General features: G+C 43.1%; 1 protein-coding gene across 2 annotated transcripts in view; it reads right to left on the bottom strand.

Moving 5' to 3' along the window:
- Positions 1-14,661, bottom strand: part of PRKCQ (protein kinase C theta) — a 94,967-nt gene that overhangs the window by 24,783 nt on the left and 55,523 nt on the right. For both annotated transcript variants that reach the window (XM_068987064.1, XM_068987063.1), the window contains exon 12: positions 1,993-2,084. In XM_068987064.1, coding sequence (XP_068843165.1) covers positions 1,993-2,084 — 92 coding nt within the window. The remainder of the gene's footprint in view (positions 1-1,992; positions 2,085-14,661) is intronic.

A 14,661-nucleotide genomic window follows, 5' to 3' on the forward strand; every position in this document is an offset into this window, starting at 1 on the left:
GAGAAGGAAATGGCAACCCACTCCAGTGTTCTTGCCTGGAGAATCCCAGGGACGGGGGAGCCTGGTGGGCTGCCGTCTATGGGGTCGCACAGAGTCGGACACAACTGAAGTGACTTAGCAGCAGCAGCAGAATGCTTGAATTATCATTTTGGAGGATTATGAGAATATTCAAAGACACTAAAATGTAATAATAATGTAATAAATTTCCCTTTTATTTTTAAATCTACCTGGACCCCAGATTCCACATGGACCTGACTTGCTCACACATGAAAGATGCAGTTTGAGAGGAGGAACGCACAGCGGTAGAGCTCAGTGATCTCGCAGGTTCAGCTCTAGAACACTGCAGTAAAGCAGATCTTTTTTTTTTGGTGGTGGGGGGGTTGGTTTTCCTGTGCATACAAAAGTTACATTGACACTATACTAGTTATGAGGTATGCAATAGTCTAAAAAATGCACATGCCTTAATTAAAAATACTTGCTGTGAAGTATACTTCAATAAAAATAAATGAAAATACAGCTGAAAGATGCGTACCATCATCTGACAATGTAGAGTTGCCACAAACCTGCATTTATTGAAAAAAAAAAAAGGTATCTCAAAGCATGATAAAATGAAGTGCAATAAAAGGAGATATGCCTGTGTTAGGGGGTGATCCTGTGCTCTCCACCTTCACAGATGAGTGACTCAAAGGAGGTGAGTTTAACAAACATCACTAGTTGGATTAGCTATAAGGGAGAACTTCCTGCAAGTGTGATCTGCTGGATCTTGGAGAGGAATGCAGGAATCCCTTCCCGGGAGGCAGTGAGGAAAGACAGACAGCGTGTGTCTGTGATGCCTCCTACACTTAACAGACCTGGAGGGGGCTGGGAGAACCCTTAATAGCAGAAAAATGCCTGAAGATTTCTGTGCTGCAGAAATCCCATAAAATTATCCCCTGACACTTGGCTGACGGGTCCTGGAGACAATAAGATCAGCAGTGAGCTAACCACTGGATGTGACAAGACGGACGTTTCAGACCGGATTTCTGCAGAAGCTGCTGGAAAAGTCTGTCTGTCAATGCAGCTTGACATGAACCACTCTTGAGTGTTTGTTAGGGGTGAGTGAGAGACTGTTGAGCATTCAGCGAAGAAGGCTAGTGTGTACCCACAGTTTTAGGTGGGCCTAGGGGCAGTTTTTGAACGTCTCAGGGGTTTGATGACTCAGGAGAGGGGGACCGAGGGAGGCCGGATGCAGAGGGCTCTGTGAGCTCTGCTACAGTCCACCTAGTAAACCCACCTTGCTTGATTTGCCTGCATCCAGGGTGTGTGTGCATTCAGTTGCTCAGTGGTGTCTGACTCTGCGACCTCATGGACGGCAGCCCACCAGGCTCCCCTGTCCTTGGTATTTTCCAGGCAAGAAAACTGGAGTGGGTTGCTGTTTCCAACTCCAGGGGATCTTCCTGACCCAGGGATCAAACCTGAGTCTCTTGCATCTCCTGCATTGGCAGGTGGATTCTTCACTACTAGAGCCACCTGGGAAGCCAGCATCTAGGGTGGCTTGATGCCAAAGAAGGTGGAGATTTATTCTCGAGAGAAAGCAATGTCTCTTCCGGTTCTCCAGTTCTCCTGCCCCCAGAGCTGAATGCTTGATGCTTTACTCTAAGCTTCCCTTGAAAGGCCCCTGTGGACATCCCACCCGTGACCCCTCTTCCATCTGAGTTCCATTCAAGGGGCAAATCTTGCTTCTAGGTTCAGGTGACTTGGAAGGCTGATGAACTGGGGTGGTTCCTTAAACTAAGTACTTGATCTCGAGGCAGAAAAATGAAATAAAACTAACTGAATGGAAGCTTTAGGAGCCGGGAAAACAGGTGCCTCGTTGGATGTGTTTCTGGGGTCGCCTTGCCGTGGAGTTTAGGTCCTCTGAGTAAAGCATGTGGGAAAAAGCAAGGTGTGGGCACAGTGGACCCCAGTCCCCGACCAGACAAGGGGGACCCCAACCCTATGAAGGGCTCTTACGTGGCTCTGCAGAGGTCGAACTTGTGGCAGCTCTGGATGTGGTACATTAAGTCTCCTCCGTTGAGATACTCCATCACAAAAAAGAGGTTCTCCTGCAGAAAGACACGACAGTCCCACTGTGAGCTTCTTTTTTTATTGGGGTATAGCTGCTTCACAACAGTGTGTTTCACATGGTTTCTGCTGTACAACAATGTGAATCAGCTGTCTGTATACCTATATCCCGTCCCCCTTGGACCTACCCACATCCCACCCCTCTAGGTCATCACTGAGCACCAAGCTGAGCTTCCTGTGCCATGCAGCAGCTTCCCACTAGCTATCTATTCTACGCATCATAGTGTATATATATCAGACCCGATCTCCCAGTTCATCCCACCCTCTTCTTCCTCGCTTGTGTCTGTTGGTCCATTCCCTACATCTGTGTCTCTGCTCCTGCCTTGCAAAGAAGCTCATCAGTACTATTTTTCTAGATTCCACATATAAGCATCCATATATGATACTTGTTTTTCTCTTTTGGGCTTACTTTTCAAAGGAATGAGTTTCATTATTTCAGAGGAAACGATTCTGTCCTGAAATCCCTTTCAAAAAGGCTGGCAACATAATTTAGTTGATCTGCAGCATTTCTGAACCCCAAGAAGTCTGGGAAGTTGGGGGGGGGTGAGCGTGATGCTGGATGCCTGAAAGCGCTGATGCAGCGGAGCAGATGGGGGCGCATGAGGGAGGGGCCGCCTGGACTTGCTCACTTGACCGAGGGATGGTCTCGGGCTCTTCAATGTGTGCTGACTGTCTACCTACTCAAGCTGACAAGGGTGGTAAAAGTGGGGCTTCCCTGGTGGCTCAGACGGTAAAGAATCTGCCTGCCAATGCAGGAGACATAGGCTGCGTCCCTGACTCGGGAAGCTCCCCTAGAGGAGGAAACGCAACCCGCTCCAGTACTCTTGTCTGGGAAATCCCATGGACGGAGGAGCCTTCTGGGCTACAGTCCTCGGGGTCGCAAAGGACAGGACTTAGCAAATGAGCGTGCACACACGAGCACCGTGATTTTGAAAGTCCTCATGAGCCACGGAATGAGCGATCTATTCAGTGTGGGGATGGCTGGATGTCTGCACATAAATCTCCATCTGTGAACCTGACCCGGGCGAAGTTTTTATTTTTTAAACAGAATTACCATGACGCCCGCAAGATCACGAAATAGAGGTGAGAGGGCTTCCTCCTGTTAAATCATCTACTGTTCATGCCAATGGAGCTCAGCCTGGGGGCAAATACCTCTGTGCACCACGTCCTGACTGCCTTAACATCTAAGTCAAGGCCGCCATGAGCCGAGGGCTGAGAAGCAGAATGGGTTAGGACGGAGTGGGCGGCACGATTCTGAGCTTGACAAGAGTGAATCACTTTTCGATCAGCCTTTGTCTTCTGTGTCTGAGTCGTGTGTTTTGTTCTCTTATAAAGAACTCAAGCAGGCCTGCTCAGAGTGTATTATTTCTGATTTCAGAAAGAGTCCAAACAAAGAATTAGAATTCAATAACCTCTAGGATTTGCCCCCGAGTCTGAGCATTTGGCAAGTCTTTCATTTTGCCTACTTAGCTGGCAAAACCATACCGTTTGTCAAGTAGCTCCATGAAGAAGTGAATTTTACAAGAGGAAGGTTGCCTTACTTAGGATGCTCCCTCCAGCAGGGGTGTGGCTGAGGTTCTTGTTCATGACACAAGAAAACATTGAGCATCTTTCCATCCGATCAGTGAAGTCAGTTTTATCTTTTATTTAAAATCTTTTTTTGGCTGTGATGCACAGCTTGTGGGATTTCAGTTCCCTGATCAGGAACTGAATCTGGGCCGTCAGCAGTGAGAATGCAAAGTCCTAACCGCTGGACTGTCAGGAAGTCCCTGAAGTCAGTTTTCACTGGGCTTTGCCAGTACCCTGATTATGGACACTAAAAGAAGTGATACAGTGAAGAACCTCTGGCTAAGAAGAAAGCATTTGGTACATCATTCAGTGTTTATCTCTCAGCTCCCCAGTTTACAAATGGAATACATGCTGTTCTGTGCCTGGCCCACAAAAGCAAGAGAGTCAAGAGTTAGTTTCTGCTTTGCAGTGGTTCTTTGACAATTGAAGGCAATAATTAATGCTGATATGCTGGCAAAGACTGAAGGCAGGAGGAGAAGGGGACAACGGAGGATGAGATGGTTGGATGGCATCACTGACTCAATGGACAATGAGACTGAGCAGGCTCTGGGAGATGGTGAAGGACAGGGAACCCTGGCGTGCTGCAGTCTATAGGGTCACAGAGTGGGACATGACTGAGCAACAACAACATGCTGTGAACAGGCTCAGGGGTAAAGAATCCTCCTGCAGTGCATTTCTGGCAGAGTGCATATTCCTGTAGAGTCATTTATTTTTTAACTTTTTATTGGAGTATAGTTGATTTACCATGTTGTAAAGCAACAATGTTAGTTTCTGCTGCTGCTGCTAAGTCACTTCAGTCGTGTCCGACTCTGTGTGACCCCATAGATGGCAGACCACCAGGCTCCCCCATCCCAGGGATTTTCCAGGCAAGAGAACTGGAGTGGGTTGCCATTTCCTTCTCCAATGCATAAAAGTGAAAAGTGAAAGTAAAGTTGCTCAGTTGTGCCCAACTCTTCGTGACCCCATGGACCGCAGCCTACCAGGCTCCTCTGTCCATGGGATTTTCCAGGCAAGAGTACTGCAGTGGGGTGCCATAGCCTTCTCCGATGTTAGTTTCTACTGTATAGCAAAATGTAGAGTCAGTTAAATACTGAGTACATTCAAAACTTCAGAACAATAAAGGATTCTGTGTGTTTGTATGCAAAGTACTGTATTTTCCAGAGCATCTACAAATATCTTTCATCACTTGGCTGATAGGATGTATTTTGTTCTCCTGTGTTTTCGGTTGACTAAAAATGTTCATTCACGTTGACCCGTAAGATGTTGTGGAAAAACCCAAATGAAATTTTTGCCCAACACAATACTCATAAAAATATAAGAGACCAATTTAGGGGGCCTCTAACATCTAAATTCCTTTGTATTCATCTTCTTTGTGAAATATTTACATAAAATTTAGCTGTAAAAGTACTTTATACTAGTAGAAAGGAGGAAGGCCGGTCACAGCTATATACAGTAATAGAAGTACTTAGACACTTCACTAATCTAAGAATTGGGAAAAAAAATCATTTTTCATGTGAGAGATATGCATTCATCTCAGTGGTTTTCAAAGCCAAATCCTTGAAATCATTAAGGTCTAAATTTAACCTAGATATTGCGCTTGGATCTCTACCTTGGTGGATCCCACCCTTGTTACTTACTCTGCCAATGCCCTGAGTGTGGACGAGAGTCAGAGTGGAGGCAAGTCCCCTTCAGAGGGCTGACTACCTCTGCAGAGATTTACATCTTTACTTCTCCTTAATGCCCCCCCAAAATCAAGGCTTTGGTTTGAAATTAGAGACTGAACAAGTTACTTCCTGGACATCCGCATCTCTGGGGTGGGGAGGAAGAGCATGGAGCCGGGGTCAGGGCTGCCCACGCCAGGAGCTCACAGAACCAGTGAGTGGCCCAGCCTAGGGCGGAGCTTGCATCGCGGAGGCACACCTGCTCAGCACCTGGGCAGGGCGCACCCAGTTCCCCTGTCGCTCCAGGCGCACGCCCACATCAGGGTGGTCAGGAGAACACTCAGTGTCTTAGGTATGCTTGTAATTTAGAAGACTGGAGTCACTCTGAATCTGGAGAACTTAATTTATTCCTTAGTTGTTTACCGAGCCATAAGCTAACACATCCTAGGAAACAGGTTTATTTGCTTTTTTCTAAAAGAATAAGCCATCAAAGAAAGCCAAAGATAATCACGTGTACTTCTGCTATCTGAATGTTGGGTGCGTATGCGTGTGAGGGAGGCAGGGCTCCCTGCAGGCTGGCAGACTCGTTCATTACGTACGGCCTATTTATATTCCTACTGTAAGTTCTAATTAGTAAAGTTCACTGCCTTCCATAGATTCGTTAAAACGTGTCAGAAATAAAGTGCCCAAGTTTCTAATGCTTGTTCCTGCACCAGAACTTGTGGCTCAGTTGGTATTTGCTGGCTTAATTGTCCCACAGGGTCATCTTGTAGTAACTAACAAATTCTCTCCTTCTGTAACATGTGCTAGCAGGGATTCAGTTCATGAATTTTAAAATTGTTTTCCGTGATACGACTGGGTCTCTACTAAGAGAAAATAGTGTAGTTAGGCTGATGGACTTTGCTCCCAAATTGCTGCCCTGCTTGACAGTTGTGTGACCTCTGGTGTCTTTGTGACCCCTGCAGGGGTGACCTCGATTTCCTTGTTTGTAAAATGGGGATAATAGTGTCTACTTTGGAAGGCTGCCCTGAAGAATAAGTGATCTAAAATACATAGCATGCCTAGAAATGATTTAAGATATGTAACATGCCTAGAACATGGACTCGCACGCAGTAAATGCTTTATAAACACCAGCTGTTATTTATGACTATAATTACTATACATAATATACACGCATGTTGAGAAATATACATTCACAAGCACAGAAGGATTCCTGGAACTGACTGAATTTTAACATAAAAGACAAGTTTTAAGGAATACGGTTTTGATGTGAAAATGATCTCCTCTGCTGAAGATTTTAGTTATCTTTCCCCCCGTCACTGGCAATGAGAAACGAATACTGAAAAAAGATGAAATACTCAAAAATCCTACCTCTGGGTACCTTTGAATGATATAGCTAGAAATAACTCTCTTCTTTAATGCTTTTGTGTATTCTCCACTTTTTAAAGTATATTTTGGTGTAATTACTTTTATAACTAGGGAAAATACTAATGAAATTTCCTTAAGAATGTATAAGTGAGTGAGTTTTCCATCACCTAATGTTTCCATAGTGTAGATTCTCTGTATCTACCAAGGGGGTTTGCTATTTGATATGGACATCTCAATTCAGTGTTTGATGCAAAGTAAGATGCTATCTTTTTTAGCTCAACTAAATTGAAACTGGCAGGCCTAGCATTATGAAGACAGCATGACCAGGTAGCACCCGATACTCCCTGATAAAATCGGAGTCATCTGATAAAAGACTTCTTACATCATTTTAATCAAAATAATACACATTTAAAAAAAGATTTTAAAAAAAGAATTGATAACAAAAAGATCTAAAAGGGAAAGCCTCATTAAAGGGAAAGTGTACACTGACAATGTGAAAGAGGATTAACTGTAAGGTTAAAGTGACAGATTTAACAAAATCAGTGATGTAATTCCCATAGGACTGTTTGCATGTCAGTGTCCTTTGGAGGAATTACAAGACCCAGGGCTGTCAACATACCAGGGCTTACAACATGAGCTTATTCTTTAAAAGACATTTTGCGAATAAACACTCTAGAATTGGTAAAGGGGAAGTGTAAACTTACCCTAATATGATCTGGCTTCTACCTGACTTCTCCTTCGAAGGATCACATTTGTTTTGCACAGGACAATGAAAATAAAGAACTTGGGAAATTATTCAGTCATGATGACTAGCGAGTCAAGTACTGAACCAATAGGGAACAGTTGCCAAGTGAGCCTAATTATCAGCAAAGTGAGAACTTTTTAGCATTAGAGACTTTATGATCTTATCAAACTTGTAATAATTTTGAGATTACACAGAAGACGTGGCAAATACCATGCAAATAAGGTCAGGAATATAGATTCCCTTTCCAGAAAAAATAAAAGGAGGAAAAGAATAATTAGTCATTTTTTCAGGTTTTTTTCCTTCTCCCAAGGGCTAATGAGTTAATATAGTAAACTTTATATGAGAGAAGATTTGCATGTTTGAAACAATAAGGTTAGAATTCAAATATTTAATGTCCAAGTATAAGGACTTTTTTGGCAGTCCAGTGTGCTTCTAATGCAAGGGGCACAGGTTCAATCCCTGGTCAGGGAACTAAGATTCTGCATGCCCCACAGGGTGGCCAAAAAGAAAAAATCCAAGTATACCAGTATGCTTTTTGGAGAATTATATGTTTTGAAGCATATGTAATAAGTGCTGTAACATCCAAAATGATAGTATAACAACATGGAAACTGGAGAAGAGACCTCAGCTCAACCTTGGGGTATGTCCTATTACAGTCAGTGGCAAGTGTGGGATGGTGCACCCTGAAGAATGAAGGGCAGTTGGTCCATATCTAAAAGGAAATTCTCCAGATCAATATTTAGCCCTGTGCCACAGAGTAAGAACTCCATACATAGTTACCTTTATTATGTGTATTGTTATTATTTTGTTAGAACAAATGAAACATGTTCTATATTCCTATGTGTTCTCTCTCTATATATATAGAGAAATATATATATATAGAAATATACCTTCATAACGACCAAGAAGGTACGTGATGACTTTAGAATTCTTTCAAATCTCGCGCCAGTTAAGTGGCCACATGCAGAAAGCATGCTACCCACTCCAACCCCTAGCCTCAACAACAGGGAGTTGCACACGTTTCCAGCTAAAAAAAGAAAACATGCTTCTTGATATCAAGGGAAAGTACTATTTACTTGGAGAAATGGTAACTTGCATATGAACGCAGTTACAGAAAGGCAAACTACAGGAACAAAACCACCTTTCCGGGTTTTATCATCTGAGAAGCCTGAGGAGGTGAAACATAATGGCAATTAAGTAGGATTTGGTGAATCTGAAAGATATTTATGGGGGAGATTCTCTTTAAGCCTTCAAAGAAGGCAGAGTGGATTTGCAGACAAGGGGTTCTTTCCACATGTGCTGGAAGGAGTTGCAAAAGCCTGGTGTTTTGTGGGAAGCTGGTGTCTGGGGCTTTGGGAGAATAGCTGATGCAGCAACCAACCGACAATGAGGGCATGTGAGCCTTGAGGAAACGTTACACAAATCACATCAAGGTGAGAAAACACCCGTGAGCTTAAGAGCAGGTGTGTGGAAAGGGCATGGCATTTCCAACTTAGCAGGCAACACACGCAGGCAGAGTTCCTGAATATTTGTGCGTTAACTGCCTATTACCATTAGTGTCTTGGGAGAGGGCGGGACCTGAGGCTAGAGTTTCGAGTACAATAGGAATCTACTATACACCCACTAAACTATTCTTTTTTTTTTTTGTAAATTGTGAATCGAACATCTGCTGAATCAGTTTAGTTGCATAGAAAGGGCATCTGAAACACATCAGAGTGAAGGGCAATTTCTGAAATAACAGTTTTCAAGCATTCATAGTATCAAAAACTGGCAGAGTCCTGTAAAGAAAAGAGACATATGCTATATAACACAGGAGTCCAGCCTGGTGTTCTCTGATGACCTAAAGGGGTGGGAAGGGGGAGGGCAGAGAGAATCAAGAGGGAGGTGATATATCTGTATAATGATGGCTGAACTGCGTTATCGTATGGCAGGGCCCAACACATCATTGTAAAGCAATTTTCCTCCAAATAAAGAATAAACAAAAAACATTAACTACTTTATGAAATAAAAGAAAAGTTACCTATGAATGGGGACAACACAAAAAGTTAATTCTCATCTCAGTTCATGGATAAGTGTTTTTGAGGATGTGGCTTATGTGGTTTTCTTTTCCTTGCTCAAACTGTGATCACTGTCAGCACTTCTAACTCAACCGGAGCGTTTATGGATTAAAGCGTTTTTGCAAGCTTTAGACAAGGGAGTTTCTGAATGAAATGCTTGCCATTAAAAACCTTCCAGCAGTCTTAATGGATTTTACCTTCAGACTAAGGGAATTCTCACAGTTTGACTTTTTTTTTTTAAACTACCATGCTGAAGGAGTTCTTCTATCTCAGATAATACTCTGCAGTTCATAAGGCACTTTTCTCCACAAAGGATTCAAACTTCTTTGCAAATGCTATATATTCTTTAATGTTGTCCCTTGGAGACTAAAAGGGGAGAATTGAGGTTACAAAGAAATGTTAGGTGACTTGTTGAAAGTCACGGGAAGCTTCAGGCATCAACTCTTGCTCTGAATTCATAAGCAGAGGCGTGACTGTGGCGAGGCCGGCCTTGCATGTTCTGTTATGAAGGGAAAGTGAAACTCAGTTTTCTGTTTCATAAAAGAGACATTGCAAGGTAATAATGACAGAGAAGAGTCACCTGGTTCAGACAGGGTGTGTGGAAGTCGAGGGTGGTGGTGTAAGCACATGAATTAACAACAGCATTCTCACTCCTTAAGTCAAATTGAGGACTCTGCATTTGGACGCCTGCAAAACAGCTGGGTGTTCACTCACTTTCGGCCTGAAGAAGGGGGAGGGTCCTGGAGATGTGCTCTGTGATCTAAAACGTCTTGTAGGTGTGACATCGTAAAGCTACTGAAACTACTGTGCTAGCTAAAAAGTGCATTTGGCTTGAAAACTGTTATTTCGTCTGTAAGATCTTACAGAAACATTGGAATGTGCATTACGGCCAACCCAACACCTGAATACAGATGGGCCTTTCAGGATTCAAAGGAGACACAGATGAATGTAGACCACAGTTTACTTTTCATTTCTAAGGAACGATTATTTCCTTAGAAAACAAAACAATCCCAAAGTGTTAGATCCTGTGGAGTCCCATACCAAGGTCACAGGTGCAGAGCCCAGAACCAAGATCATCTCTGGATGAGCCCCATAGTAACTGTTGCCATGAGCCCCTAATCTAAACTGGCAGCTTCCTGACCCCATATTAGGTAAAAATGCCCACCCTAACCGATCCCCTAATGCCACCCTTCCAGCAGGAACTGTCTTTGTCTTGAGGCCATAAAAATTGGCTACTAACCCATGAAAGTATCGGCGCTCCCTTGAGCCAGCCTGCTCTACTTGCTATGCCCTCATTATCTCTGCTCTTTGTTCTTAACAAACTCACTCCTTTCTGAATTACTCTGTGTCTGGAAGTTTATTTTTTTTTAATTAAAAAAAATTTGTAATCGAAGGATAATTGCTTTACAGTATTGCATTGGTTTCTACCAAACACCAACATGAATCAGCCATAGGTTTACCCATGTCCCTTCCCACTTAAACATCCCTTCCACCTCCTTCCCCAACCCTCTAGGTTGTTAGAGTCCCTGTTTGAGTTCCCCAGTCAAACAGCAAATTCCCTTTGGCTATCTATTTTGCATATTGGTATGTATGTTTCCTTGTTATTTTCCCCATACCTCCCACCCTCTCCTCCCCTGTAGCCATGTCCATAAGTCTGTTCTCAATGACTTTATCTCCATTTGCTGCTCTGCAAATAGGTTAATCGGTACCATCTTTCTAGATTCCGTATATATGCGTTAGCATACAATCATTGTTTTTCTCATTCTGACTTACTCCACTCAGTATAATAGGCTCTAGGTTACTCTGTGTTGTGGAAATTCTTTTCCAACCTATGCTTGGACCACAACAGAGGCATCTTTTCCCTTTTTTTTTTTTTTTTTAAAGAGACAATAGTCCCCACATGGAGTCACCTGTGCTAAGCCCACATCACTAGCTGAGACGTAACACCTAACCTATTTGCAGTTCCAACCTTCCCCAGCGATGCAGTCTTAACTGGTCAATCTGGAACTTTCTGGTCAGTGTGAGTGAGGTCACCTGCCTGATATAAACCCTCTCCTCCCCTAAGGGAAGGTGGTCTTGCCTGAAACAATCTGCCTTTTCCTTGACCCTCCCCAATTTCTGCCTATAAAGGCTTCCAGGCTCCTCAGGGCTCCTTTTTATTTGCTAATTGAGATGCTGCCCAATTCAGGAATCACTGAATAAAGCCAGTTAGAGTCCTAAATATACTCAGCTCAGTTTTGTGTTTTAACAGGTTTGGTGACAGGATCTGAAGGAAACTTCTGACAGCTTTGAGAATGAGAAACACAGGTAGGAAACCACTGACTTCTCTCCCCCGCCATTACAAACGCTGTGGGTGAGTTCCCTCGGTTTTTGAGCTCTGCTCTTTGCATTGAGCTCCTGATGACATTTAATTGGCTTTCCAGTCCCCTGTTTGCTTGGAGCCCCTCGTTCCGTGCTGGGACCTGCTGGCGGTTTATGCTGGAGCTCCCCATGTGCTTGGAAGCCCCCTGCAGACTCCCTGCTGGGAGCTGCTGGTGGCAGCTCTGGTTCTCCATTTGTGGGGTTTGCTGGTTCGGTCCTTCCCCCAGGCCCGGGTTCCATGTTGGGAACTGTTGCAGGTACGTGAGGTCTTTGTCTTGGCCAGGATGCAGTGACAGCCCTTGGTTATTCCTGGTGTGTTAAGGTGCACATTCGCTTGTCTTATGTGGATGAAGGTTGCTGTTGATGGGAATTTCAGAGGCAAGAAAAGCCACAAAATTGGTGGGCATGGATCAAGCACTCAAAAGCTGCTAGAATGCTCACCACCTCACCCAGAGACTCCTGGGTGAGGACAGGATAGTCATGGAATGGCTTAGAGTGACACTGAGTCACCTGCGCACCTCGACACATCCACGCAGTGGGGTATGTACATTGTATAAAAACCACACAAGCCCCGCAGCACACCCCGCTTATTCACCTGTCTCTGAGAGACCCAAAAGGCTCAGCTAGAAAAAGATGGGACCTTTCAATTCTAAGAGAGTTAAGTATGACACTTGCTTATTGTGTCAGTTTGGGGGCCAAAATATGGCTGCACAGAAAAGTGGCTGAGCTACCTTTGTGGCTGAGGGTCCTACCAGCCCTCATGGAAATGACCACAGCCATTATGGGGAAAGTTAGTTGAGATTATTTAAAAAGTACATTTGAAAATAAGACCTTCCAAATCAAACACACAGAATGGGGATACCTGTTTTAACACATTATCTACTGGTTGTTTTTTTTTTTTTGCGGAAACTAACGCCTGTGGCTGGCAATTCATTATGTAAGTGAATATCAAACTATCTGCATTTGAGTAAATATCAACAACTTTTTATTTTGGACTTAATGTATTTATTTGAAATTTTGTACATGTCTTACTGAAGCACTCTAATGTTTCAGGGGAGTGTGACAGGCAGAATGTAGCAGACACTGCAGTGCAGGGGAGTATTACAAACACCCTGGTTTTCACTGCACTTTCCCCTGGAAAAGCAGACTGCTGGATGCATTTTTTTGGCAGGGGGGTTCCTGCAGGTATTGTTTCCTCTTGAATACATTCTTTTATTTTACCTGACAGTCGACAAAGTGGATCTTTGCGTGGGGGGTGGGGTGTGCTCTTTAGAAATAAGAAATTTCCCAATGCATCATTTTTGAAAATGTCAGTAATAAATTTGTGTTTGTAATATACGCAAGGTTGGAACAAAAACTTAATGGAGCCAAATGTGAATGATAATGACAATTACGTTGTATAATGAACCTCTGATCAGCTTCAAGCTCTTAACAACTCTGCACAGTGATATCAATTGTATCATGATCTAAAAACATTGATAAGCCTCTGGTCAATAATATTCAGGTAACAAAAGATGGACTAATATGTCTCCTGTTAATGATGTGTTAGCTGGCACGCAGAAGCCTTCAAAAGGCTGCAAGATGTCAAAGGAGGGCCATTAAAAATTTGTTGCAACAGGCTAATGAAATACAAAAGACACAGGAGGCACCTAAAACAGACTGAAAGATGGCATTACCTAACCTTAGCTGCTCCCTTCTGTTCCCCTTTATTTGGACACTCATTCTAGTAATCTGATCTCAATTGTCTTTCTACTCTGAAGAGAACACAAGATCATAAGCAAAAGTCCACCAAGTCAGTGGACTTGCAGACAGCCCCATGTCTACCCTCAATGGAAGACCCCCATAAAGGCCCCTCCCAGGATTGTCAAGACTGAGTGATTTTCTGGTAAATTGCTACATTATTCCCTTAAGCAGCTAAGGCTAACTAAAATTTAAATTAATGAGAAACAATGACCGAGTTTTGGTAGCTTCCAGAGACTCTCTACTGTACACCCCACTTCAAGCCTGCATATGGGATCCCAGGAAAACTGGCAGAAGGCAGCTCAGGAGAGAATTCTTCCCTGAATTAGCTCTCCTGGATCTTTATCAATCCATGAGAAAGAGAGGAAAAGACAGTAACTTTATATCCAATTTGGGGATACCTCTTAAGTACAAGGGATGGTTCTATACTGCAAGAAATATTTGCTGTTTGCCCCGACTAAAAACTGGTGAGATATTTACAAGGATTTAAAAAAAAAAATAGTTCAGTGATAAGAAGTTGGTCAGAAATTGGCAGTTGATACTGACAGCATCATAGAAATTTCTTCTTTTAGGCCTCTTCCCTTAAGCCAAAATAAATCTGTGTACACCCCAGAGGGAAATAAAAACCTATCGCCTTTGTGAAAGGATTTACTAAAACATTCCAAAGGCAAACAGCTCTAACTCCAGAACATATAAATTTTTTGATATCCATTTTAGTTAGAAATCTTCTCCCTGATATACAAGGAAAAAATGAATTAAGGATAACCTAGTTGGGCTGGGGTAGATCAATGTAAGCTGTCATTTAAACTGCAACCCAATTCTTTGAGGAATTAAGAGCTACTGTCATGATCTTACAAATTTTGCAAAACTAGAAATTCAGCTCTAGAAGCTGTTCAGAATTCCACTATCCCTTCCACCAAGGCCACAGCCACCCGTATTTATCTCAAATGTATGTATTAATCGTATATCAGTTCTAATGAGATGGATGAAACTGGAGCTGATTATACAGAGTGAAGTAAGCCAGAAAGAAAAACACCAATACAGTATACTAACACAT

This window comes from Capricornis sumatraensis, chromosome 15 (genome assembly GCF_032405125.1).
Source record: "Capricornis sumatraensis isolate serow.1 chromosome 15, serow.2, whole genome shotgun sequence".
NCBI classification, from domain to species: Eukaryota; Metazoa; Chordata; class Mammalia; order Artiodactyla; family Bovidae; genus Capricornis; species Capricornis sumatraensis.